This window comes from Eptesicus fuscus, chromosome 21 (genome assembly GCF_027574615.1).
Source record: "Eptesicus fuscus isolate TK198812 chromosome 21, DD_ASM_mEF_20220401, whole genome shotgun sequence".
Lineage (NCBI taxonomy): Eukaryota > Metazoa > Chordata > Mammalia > Chiroptera > Vespertilionidae > Eptesicus > Eptesicus fuscus.
The window spans coordinates 6,301,624-6,312,803 of record NC_072493.1 but is presented as its reverse complement, the minus strand read 5'-3'; the positions used below and the strand labels follow the sequence as shown (position 1 = coordinate 6,312,803).

Here is an 11,180-nt window from a genome sequence, read left to right as displayed (position 1 = left end):
GCGGCAGGGGTGTTCTCACAGGGCACTAGGGCGGGGGTGGGGGGGTGAGAGTGAACCAGTGACCTTTCTGTCAAACAAAGGAGCTCAGAGCCACCTTAGTTTCATTTTTGATCTGACCTTCAGACTCTCAGGGGCCCCCTCTCCACCCCACTCCACCCACCTTAGACTCCCCCTTACCCTCCCCTTCCTGGGAAGCAGCCAATTGTTGATAAACGGGAATCGGAGCTCTGAGCCCTGACCAATCAGGGCAGATGCAGAGTGAGGGCAGGCAGACCTGTCTGGAAACAAAACCTGGATGGACTTCCTGTTGGCAGGGCTCCGGCCCAGGATCCCAGCTGGGAGCACCCTTTAGAAGGTTCCGTCTGCCTTGCTGGTCCAGTTCCCAGTGTGTCTCCTGCCACATCGTTGGGAGCATTGCTAACAGGTGGGTGAGGCGGGTGTGGGTGAGGGGGGTCCTACCGTCCAAGTGCTCCCACCCACCCCCACCCCTCAGAGGGGCCGCCTCTCAGCCTCCCCGGACTTCCCAGAACCGCATCCCCCCCACCCCCCGAAGGAACAGGAAAGAGGAAACTAAACCACAGCTCAGGGCACAGCACAGCGGACGCCATCCAAAGTGTTCCCTCACTCAGGCCTTCCTCACTGCGCCCCTGAGGCCCTCCTTCCTCGGAGTCCCTGCCCGGGCCCCAGCGGAGGGACCGGGAGCCCAGCTCTGAGCTGCCCGGGCGGCTGCAGGCGGCTCCTCTCTATTCATTCATTTATTTTTAAATGGATTCCCACTGACTCAGGAGGAAGGGCGAGGGGGAGAGACACCAGTGATGAGAGGGAATCACTGCTCGGCTGCCTCCTGCACACCCCACACTGGGGATGAGCCGGCAACAAGGCATGTGCCCTGACCAGGAACTGAACCCTGACCTCCTGGGTCATAGGTCGTTGCTCAACCCCTGAGCTACACAGGCCGGGCCTATTCGGTTATTGACTACCGGCCGCCCCGCTTTCTCGGTGACAGAGGGCATGTCACGTGACGGTGCTGTCCTCTCGCCCACGGCAGAGCCGGGATCCTCCCGGATCATGGTCCGCCCGGGACACTGGGAAGAGTGAGCTTCAGGCGGGAACACTGACGCGTGGGAACCCTCCCTCCTGCAGGCACTCCATACCCGATATGTCCCTAAGGGGGAAGGAGGCCATGAAGCCGCCCGCTAAATCCCTGTCCGTGGAGGATGCTATGGAGCTGCTGAGCGACATCTGGAATCAGAAGATGAAGGCGACCTGGGAGCACGCGACGCGGGCCATCACGGTCACCGGTGTCACGATGATGATTGGAGCCATGGTCGCCGGCCCGCCGGGACTGTTCATTGGTGAGTGCAGTGCCCGCCGGTGGGGGATGAAGGCCCCGGGTCCACAGGGGCCTCACAGGAGCCCGCGACCCGCGGGAGGGGCTGGGAGCTGAGTCTGAGAACCGGCCTTTGTGGACAGACGTGTCCGGGGGACACACGTGTCGTGTCTCAGAAGCGCAGGCGCCCCTCCTGTGGGGCCGTGCATGCAGACTGGAGGGCGCCCTGCCCGAGGGGTGTGCCCTGTGCCCCTGGGTAGGCCCGTTCCTGTCTTACTGCAGGGACAGGGGGAGCTGGGATCCAGGCCTCTGGCCGCTCACCTTAGCTGTTCAGAGAGCGCTGCCCCCCTCTCCCCCTCCTCCAACCCCCCCTCCCCGCCCCCCCCCCATCCCAGTCCCGGTCCCCAGTCTGTGCAAGAGAAGCTGCCCAGAGTCTCCCACAATGCACCTGCCCCTGGTCACACCCCTCCTCCCATCGGGGACCAGTTTGTAGCAATGAGGGAGGTTTGGCCGCTTCCCAGGGTCCCTTGGAGGTCGGGTGAGTTGCTCCCTCTAGTCTGGGAGCAGGAGGACTCCCGGGTGACCCCAACCACAGGCTGGGACCCGGACCACGGGCTGGGACTCGGGCCACAGTTTGAGTCAATGGCTGTGGCAGGAGCCCTGGGCTGCCACCTAAATCCTCTGAGGAGCTCACAGCGAGCTCCGAGTCCGTCACTGTGAACAGCCTGACTAACCGAACCTCCTGTCCCCCAGGGGGAACCGTTGGGGGGCTCATAGGGGCCTGTATGTCCTGGGGGAAGTTTAAGTCTGTCCCTCAGATGCTCAAGGAGCTGCCGCCAGCCGAGAAGGAGAAGCTACGCTGCCAGGTCTCAGACATCCTCACGGACCTGAAGGGGACGGACATCAAGGAACTGACTAAGCAGGTCATGGCCAACAAGGCCGTGCAGGAGAAGCTGCTGGAGCTGACCATGGACATTGTCACCAAGAAGCTGGGGATCGCCTAACCGGTGTGGCTCAGTGGATAGAGCGTGGGCCTGTGCACTCAAGGGTCCCGGGTTCGATTCTGGTCAAGGGCATGTACCTTGGTTGCGGGCACATCCCCAGTGGGGAGTGTGCAGGAGGCACCTGATCAATGTTTCTAACTCTCTATCCCTCTCCCTTCCTCTCTCTAAAAAAAAAATCAATAAAATAGAATTAAAAGCAAAAGAAGAAGCTGGGGACCAAAATGAGGTACACAACTAGGCTCCGGCGGCCGGGGGCCCTGTGCTGGGTCCTGTTCTGGAAAGGGAGAGGGTTAAAGAGAATAAACGGGTAGAGACACTTCCTGTGCTGACCAGATCCCTGCAGACAGCCTGCAGCCCTGAGCCCGCCAGCACAGGTCACCAGAGGTCACGTGGCCTGGGAGGGAGCGGGATGCACCCTGAGCTCAGCCCACCTGCGAGCAGCCCCATCGCGGACACGTGTCCCCTCCTGCTCGGCGCCGACTCCTTTCTGGGGCTCAGCCCGGCTGCGCGCAGGCGCCTGAAGGGAGAGCTTGGTGACGCCTCACAGCCTCGGTCAGGGGTGGCGTCCCGGCCCCCTGGGACCTTCCAGAAAGTGCAGGCAGAGCGGCCGTGGGCGCGGCCCGTGGGCAGCTGCCGAGCAGGGACGCTTGTGACTGCCACGGGACAGGCTCTGCGTCCCCGCTCCTGACACGGAGGTCGGAGGGGTCAGCCGCTCGGCTGTGAAGGTGACTCTGTCCGGGCCCCCCTGGCAGGACTGGGACCCCTCCAGGCCCTGCTGGAATCATGCGGCCCCTGAGAGCACCCCCAGCCCCCCCCCCCCAGTCCCTTCCGAGGGGCCTAATGGCGGGAGTGGGGGGCACCAGCCCAGCTGTCCGGCCTCACCCCTCTGGGTCCGCTGGGGGAGCCGCTGCGGCAGGAGGAGCTGTGCTCCTGGTGACCTGGTGGACCAGGACGACCCCTGAGAAGCGACCGCCCTAAAGTCCCACACTGTCCTGCCTCCAGAACCGCAGGCCCGTCTGCGACCTCACGCGGTTCTGAACAGTCTTTGCCCTCTGATTCCTGAAAAGATCGCTAACCCGGGAGGCGTGCACCCCACCGCCAGGGACAAAGGGAAGGCCCGGGGCTGGGGACTTTAAATGTGGAAGGAAGCTGGGGATTCCCTGCCTGAGGCCCCCTTTCCAGGCTGCTCTGCCTCCCCGTGCCACCAGGGGGCGCTGCTCCACCTCCCTGGGAGTCTCTGTGTGTGTATGTGTCTGTGTGTCTGTGGGAATCCCTTGTCACGTCCCGCGTGTTTCAGAGATCCCGTTCAGGTCCAGTTTCTGGAGAAGGCCGCAATCAAAATGAAGAGAAGCTAGAAAAGAATCAATTTGGGAAAATGGGGGCCAGGCGGGAGCCCACCTCTAGTGGGCAGACTGCTCACTGGTCTGGTCTTTGCCATCCCTTTTATTGGGGTTCTGAAATACATCCACATCCTTTAGGCAGGAAATTACAACAAAAGACAATCAGCAAAAATTTACATGATTAACAGGTGAGAGATTCTTTAACTACCAATGTCTCAACTAAACAATGAGTGACTAGCTCTGACCATTCAGAGCGATTAAGGTTGACCAAAGCATTCCTTAAGGTTGACCAAAGCATTCCGGATTTCCTTTTCATATTTAACTACAAAGTGTCAATGTTCGGTTTCCGGCATGTGTCTGTGTGTGTGTGTGTGTGTGTGTGTGTGTGTGTGTGTGTGTGTGTATTGGGGGGGTGCCCTCCTGCCCAGGATGTCAGAGCCCCCACTCCATGTGCACAGAAACCTGGAGGGTGGATGGAACCTGGGGCTTCAGGAAGGACGGAGCCTTTGGTCTCAGACATTGCTCTCCAGCGGCCTGGGCCCAGGGTGGCCGCCTGCCTTGATCAGTCTGTGCTGCTCGGGGGCTGGGCAGGGCGGCCCATCTGGATGGTTCTCCTCAGACAAGGTGACCGGGTTATTCATGTGGGGTCGTCCTCTGCCAGGCCCAGGGGCACAGGGGTCAGAGGTCCCACACCACTGAAGCTCCCCCTCTCATTGGCCGGCCTGCCTTTCTGGGAAACAGTGTGAGGAGGAGACAGCCCCGCCCCTGACCCCCGAGAGGGGGCTGGGGGTCTGGAGGCCCCACCCCTGACCCCGGGGGCTGGAGGCCCCACACTGTGCTGAGCCATTGCCCATGAGGAGCCGGGTCCTGGGAGGCTGGCAGTGGGCTTTGGGCCCCAGAGCCCCCTCGGGGCTGAAGGTCCTTACCCGGCTCCCCTCAGGTGTGCTCAGCCCTGGGCTTATTTCCTTATAAAAATCTTCACTTTGTTATTTTTGAAGAGGCCACCCCAGGCAGGTCCACAATCAGGTACAAGCATAAGAGGACTTCCTCCTCGGCTGCCCTCTGCCCGGGACCTCTTGTCAATCAATATCAAGTGCATCCACTCCGTTAACCCTGGTCTTTGAAAAGGATTCATTTCCCTTTATCAACTAGAGGCCCAGTGCACAAATTCATGCATGGGTGGGGTCCTGCCGGCCTGGCCTCAGTCTGGGAGGAACAGGGCCAGGCCTGTTGGGAGCAGGAGATGGTGGGAGATTGGCTGGCTGGACCACCAAATGTGGCCCAATCTGTCGTGGGCCAGCTCGGGGGAGGGGCTTAGTGTAATTGGCCAGCAACCCCGCCCCGGATTGGTGTGGGGGAGCCGATCAGGGGTGGTACTGGATGGGGGAGGGGCTATGGGCTGATCAGGGTGGTGGGGCTGATATCGGGCATGGGGCCGGCTGTGGGGAGGGACTGCAGGAGGTTGGCCAGCCTGCCCCACCCTCAAATGGGATGAGGGGGGCCTATCAGGGTCCAGCGGCCTGGGGGTGGGACCATGGGTGGTTGGCCAGCCAGCCCCTGATTGAAGTGGGGGGGCCGATCAGGGTTGGAGCTGACTGTGGGGTGGGGCAGCAGGCCAATCAAGGTGGTGCGTGCCAACTGGGGGTGGGGCCGGCCAGGGGGAGGGGCTGCAAGAGGTTGGCCAGCCAGCCCCACCCCCTATTAGGGTGGGGGAGCCATCAGGGGCAGGACTGGCCTGGGGGAGGGATGCGGGAGGTTGGCTGGCCAGCTGCACCCCCTTATAGGGCCGGTTCCGCTGGCACCAGTGGGCGTCATAGCAACCGGTCATTGTGTTCATTACATCATTCTGGTCACTGGCTGTTTACATATATAGACTAGGGGCCCGGTGCATGCACACTACCAGGGAAGTAATTAGAGGAAATATATTAACATTCTGGCACTGGGGCAGGTGGCACGGCTTCAGGTCCCCCAGCCCGGCCCGGTGCCACGCAGCCTCAGGTCCCTGCTGATCGGTCATTACAGCATCACAGCATGACAACCATTTGCATATTAGCCTTTTACTATTATGATGCTGATTGCCGAAGACTTGGAAAAACACAGACAAGTATATGAAATAAAAAGTGCTATGAATTCCAGCACTCAGACAACCACCATAAATCGTGGTATATTTTGTGTGCATCATGTAATGCCACGTGTTTTGTGTGTGTGTGTGTGTGTGTGTGTGTGTGTGTGTGTGTGTATTTCTATCGCGTTTGCATCCTTGCTGTTTGGGCCACTTTGAACCCTTTTACGGATGAACCCTGGGCTGTACCTTGGAATTCTGCCCACGTGTGGCGGCTGTAACATCCTTGGTCGGTGAGCTCTGGGGGCTGCTTACAGGTCCCCCTGACCAGAGGCCAGTGGGCGTGGCCTGGAGGAAGTGAGCACAGGCCTGGCCAGGTCCCAACGGCTCCCCAGCATGTGCCCACCTCCTCATGACAGGAGCCTCACACCCTGTGACAGGACCTGGAGGCTTTTCTTGGTAAAAACAGCAGCCCCGCCTCCTCCTGCCTCCCCACCCCCACCTCACCCCAACCCCCACCTCCACCCCCAGCTGATGGGGAGGCCTCTTCTGTTTTCTGTTCTTACCAGAAAATGACCTCCCTCCCTCCCTCCATCCCTCCCTCCCTCCACTGAGGGAGGACAGCGCTGAGCCCTGGGAGAGGGGTGTGGGCACCTGGGAGAGGGGTGTGGGCACCTGGGAGAGGGGTGTGGGCACCGGGGAGAGGGGTGTGGGCACCTGGGAGAGGGGTGTGGGCACCGGGGAGAGGGGTGTGGGCACCTGGGAGAGGGGTGTGGGCCCTTTCGAAGCAGGGAGGGGACCAGCCCTCAGAGGCAGACCTCCTGGTGGGAGGCGTTTGCTAGAAGGAGGACCGAGCAGGTCATTTCTGATGGGAGTGCTGGCCGCCAGGAGGAAGGCGGACGTGGGGCAGGGCTGGGGGTGCCAGCAGGATCGGGAACAGTCACCTGGCACCCCCTGCACCCTGTGAGGGAGCCAGCCCTGCACAGGCCGGAGGGGAGTGTGTTCTGGGCCCAGGGAGCAGCCCAGGGACCTGACCCTCGGAGGCCGCGGAGGGAGGAGGGTGAGGTCAGGTCAGAGGGGCCGGCAAGGCCCTGTCTTTGCAGCCCACAGCCAGGAGGAGTTGGGTGTTCTCCCAGGGCAGTGGGGTCAGGGGGCGGTGGGGGGTTGGGGGGAGCGGGGGCGGGGGGCGGGGAGAGTGAACCAGCGATCTTTCTGTTAAACAAAAGAACTCAGGGCCATGTTAGTTTCATTTTTGATTTGAGCTTCAGACTCTCTGGGTCACTTTCTCCACCCCCACCTAAGTCTCCACCTTACCCTCCCCTAACTCCAAATTAGCCAATTGTGCAATAATGGGAACCCCAGCTCTGAGCCCTGACCAATCACCGCAGAGTGCAGAGTGAGTGCAGGGAGACCTCCTCAGGAAATAAAACCCGAGACCACTTCCCCTTCCAAGTGCTCCGGCCCAGGATCCCAGCTGGGAGCACCCTCCCAGGCTCCGGCTGCCTTGCTGGTCCAGTTCCCAGTGTGTCTCCTTCTGCCACATCGTTGGGAGCATTGCTAACAGGTGGGTGGGTGGGTGGGTGGGTGAGGGGGCTCCTACCGTCCAAGTGCTCCCCCCACAAAACCCTTCCACCCCCACCCCCATCCCACAATTGGGACGCCTCTCAGCCTCCCAGGCCCCGGGCTTCCCAGAAGCCCCCCCCCCCCCCCCCCCGAAGGAACAGGAAAGAGGAAACTAAACCACAGCTCAGGGCACAGCACAGCGGACGCCATCCAGTGTTCCCTCACTCAGGCCTTCCTCACTGCGCCCCTGAGGCCCTCCTTCCTCGGAGTCCCTGCCCGGGCCCCAGCGGAGGGACCGGGAGCCCAGCCCTGAACTGCCCGGGCGGCTGCAGGCTGCTCCTCTCTATTTATTCATTTATTTTTAAATGGATTCCCACTGACTCAGGAGGAAGGGCGAGGGGGAGAGAGAAACACCAGTGATGAGAGGGAATCACTGATCGGCTGCCTCCTGCACACCCCACACTGGGGATGAGCCGGCAACAGGGCATGTGCCCTGACAGGGATTCGAACCCTGACCTCATGGTTCATGGATTGATGCTCAACCACTGAGCCACGCCGGCTGTGCCATGACATCTCAGTTTTCACAATGATGTGAAGTTGTCTCATGCGCTCTCTTAAGAGGTTGTGGGGGTGCAGAGTAGGGGGGGGGGTGGCCTGTGTCTGGGGACACCCAGCCTTGGGTCTGGGTGAGTTTCTCCCGAAAAATCCATGTGAGGTAGGGGCTGGCTCGCTCAGCCTAAGGGGGAGCGGGGTGGGGGTGAGGGTGGGGGTGCTGGCCTCAGAGGACCCCATCTGAGTTCTGGCTCCGGCTGGCTCTGTGAACACAGCCTCGCCCTCAGGGGCATTGTGGGGCTGGGGAATGGGGTGCAGTGTGGGGTGTGGGGGTCGGCCTCCTGGCCCTCTGGGTGCCTGCCGCTTACCTGGGGCTTTACTGACGCTGTTCCTCTCACAGCCTGCGACGTGAGCCAGAGCAGTTATTTCTATTTCTTCTCATTGTTTGGTTAATCCTCACCTGAGGACATTTTCCCGTTGATTTTAGAGGGAGTGGCAGGGAGTGGGGGAGACAGAGAGAGAAACATCGATGTGAGAGAGACACATGGGTTGGTTGCCTCTGTCTGCGCCCTGACCAGGGCCGGGGATGGAGCAGGCAACCGAGGTACATGTTCTTGACCAGAATCGAACCTGGGACCCTTCAGTCCACAGGTCGAGGCTCTATCCACTGAGCCACACTGGACAGGACAACCAGAACCATTCAGACCCTCCGCACGGCCTCGTGGGGTCTCCAGGACAGTCCGGGGGGAACCAGCTCTATCACGGCCCTTTCCCAATGAGGAAACCGAGGCACGGGAAACGGAATGACTCCCCCCGGGCCGGCCTCAGGGCTGTGCGCATCGCTGTGCGCTGGGGACCCCACGCGGGAGGCCCCGCTGCCTCGGGGAGGGTGCGGTACCCGTGTCACCGCGTTCCGTGGCCTCAGACCTGATGGGCCGAAGGTGTGTGTGATTCTCACCGCTCTCCTTCCAGCTCTCCTTCCCCAGAACCCACCTAGAAGCCTCTTCCCCTCCTGGTCCCCCTCCCGCTTCTCCAGGGAAGGAGTGAGCCGCCGTGAATTCATGGGCCGCCAGGGGGCGCTGCCCGCAGAGAAACAGAACCTCCTTCAGGCCCAAGCCTGGGCTGCCCTCTCCTCCCCACCCCCGGAGCTGGGCTCTCCCTAACCTGGGCTGGGGCGCAGCCTCAGTCACCCCAACTCAAGCTAAAGCTCCCTGTTAGGGGTGCATGGGGTTTGCCCCTGCGGCCAGGGGAGCCCTGGCTAACACTTCCGGCCTCCCTGTAGGGGGACAGGAGAGGGGGGAGGAGAGGACGGGGAACGAAAGTGTAAGTGATGACGGGACAGGTTCGGGGATGGAAACACATCTGGAGCGCTGGGCAGCATCCGCCCGCAGGTCTTTTTTCCGTGTTCTTTATTTTATATTTATATTTATTTTTGTAAATCCTCACTCAGGTTTATTTTCTTTTCCATTCATTTTAAGAGAGAGTAGAAGGGCGGGGCGGAGACAGAGTGAAATGAGAGACACACATCATCTGGTTGCCTCCCACGCACACATCTCAACTTATTGGGGCCAGGGATCGATTCTGAAACTGAGGTATGTGCCCTTGAAGGAAATCAAATCCCCGACCCTTCAGTCTGAGCGCTAATGCTCTACACACTGACACGCACGCACACACACACACACACACACACACACACACACAAACACAAACACACAAACACGCGCGCGCGCCTGCGCACGCACACACTGGATTCTATCAGAGCGGGGGCAGCAGGGAACCTCCAGAGCTGACAGATGTACTGATGGCCTTGATGGTGCTGATGATTTCATGGGTGTGTACTTGCCCCAGATTTATCGAGTTTTAGATATTGCATATGAACAGCTTTCTGGGTGCTGATCACAGCTCGATAAAGCGGTTGACACTGTGCACAGCTGTGCAGCCGGGCGTCACTGACGATGGGGATGCACTCCGGGAAACGCGTCGTCGGGCAGTTCTGTGGTTGTGCACACGCCCCGGAGTGCACCGTCGCTCCCGGCCACACGCCTGCACAGCGTGTCAGTGTGCTGACCACCACAGGCAACCGCAGCACGGTGGGAAGTGTTTGTGGGTCCACACCCACCAGCACACAGAACAGGTCAAGTAAAACTACGATGTAAAGGTTAAAAGGGCAGGGCCAGGGTGCAAGTTATGCTGTTACATTGTTGTTGGCATCACTGGGTGGTTAGTTATGCTGTACCTTTGTTGCTGACATCATCGGGTCGTTAGATATGCTGTCACATTGTTGCTGACATCACTGGGTGGTTAGTTATGTTGTGACATTGTTGCTGACATCACTGGGTGGTTAGTTAGTTGTTACATTGTTGCTGACATCACTGGGCAGTTAGTTATGTTGTGACATTGTTGCTGACATCACTGGGTGGTTAGTTAGTTGTTACATTGTTGCTGACATCACTGTGTAGTTAGTTGTTACATTGTTGCTGACATCACTGGGTGGTTAGTTAGTTGTTACATTATTGCTGGCATCACTGGGTGGTTAGTTAGTTGTTACATTGTTGCTGGCATCACTGGGTGGTTAGTTAGTTGTTACATTATTGCTGGCATCACTGGGTGGTTAGTTAGTTGTTACATTGTTGCTGACATCACTGGGTGGTTAGTTAGTTGTTACATTGTTGCTGACATCACTGGGTGGTTAGTTAGTTGTTACATTGTTGCTGACATCACTGGGTGGTTAGTTAGTTGTTACATTGTTGCTGACATCACTGGGTGGTTAGTTAGTTGTTACATTGTTGCTGACATCACTGGGCCGTTAGTTGTTACATTGTTGCTGACATCACTGGGTGGTTAGTTAGTTGTTACATTGTTGCTGACATCACTGGGTGGTTAGTTAGTTGTTACATTGTTGCTGGCATCACTGGGTGGTTAGTTAGTTGTTACATTGTTGCTGACATCACTGGGTGGTTAGTTAGTTGTTACATTGTTGCTGACATCACTGGGTGGTTAGTTAGTTGTTACATTGTTGCTGACATCACTGTGTAGTTAGTTACATGGTTACATTGTTGCTGACGTGTACTGTGTAGTTAGGCCTAAACCAGCTCGAACTGAACAGGTGCAGACACCGTTTTCCTGTCATGATTCCCTAATCGAACAATGGAACCGCTATTCACTCAGCACGTAGGTGGTATTTGGTATTACAAGCTATCTCTAACTTGGGGACTTGGGGATCTGCGGGGCCCTGTTACCCCACATTCCTGAGGCCCTTTGCCCCTCCAGGCTCCCCATCATCTTGGTCCTGGAGCTTTAGGAGTGATCTGCCCTTGGCCTTTGACGCC

The 11,180-nt window shown here is 59.0% G+C and overlaps 1 protein-coding gene across 1 annotated transcript; it reads left to right on the top strand.

Moving 5' to 3' along the window:
- Positions 1-1,159: 1,159 nt before the first annotated feature.
- LOC103284866 (protein C19orf12 homolog) lies at positions 1,160-2,334 on the top strand. The gene is made up of 2 exons (XM_054711083.1): positions 1,160-1,355; positions 2,084-2,334. Exons 1-2 carry the CDS (start codon positions 1,160-1,162, stop codon positions 2,332-2,334), a joined length of 447 nt encoding a protein of 148 aa, XP_054567058.1.
- The last annotated feature ends 8,846 nt before the right edge of the window (positions 2,335-11,180 follow it).

Bases quoted from the DNA above. Each gene is read 5' to 3' on its own strand.
- LOC103284866 (XM_054711083.1), top strand. From the start codon at position 1,160: ATGTCCCTAAGGGGGAAGGAGGCCATGAAGCCGCCCGCTAAATCCCTG. The intron at 1,356-2,083 runs GTGAGTGCAGTG...CCTGTCCCCCAG, and splicing joins CCCGCCGGGACTGTTCATTG to GGGGAACCGTTGGGGGGCTC.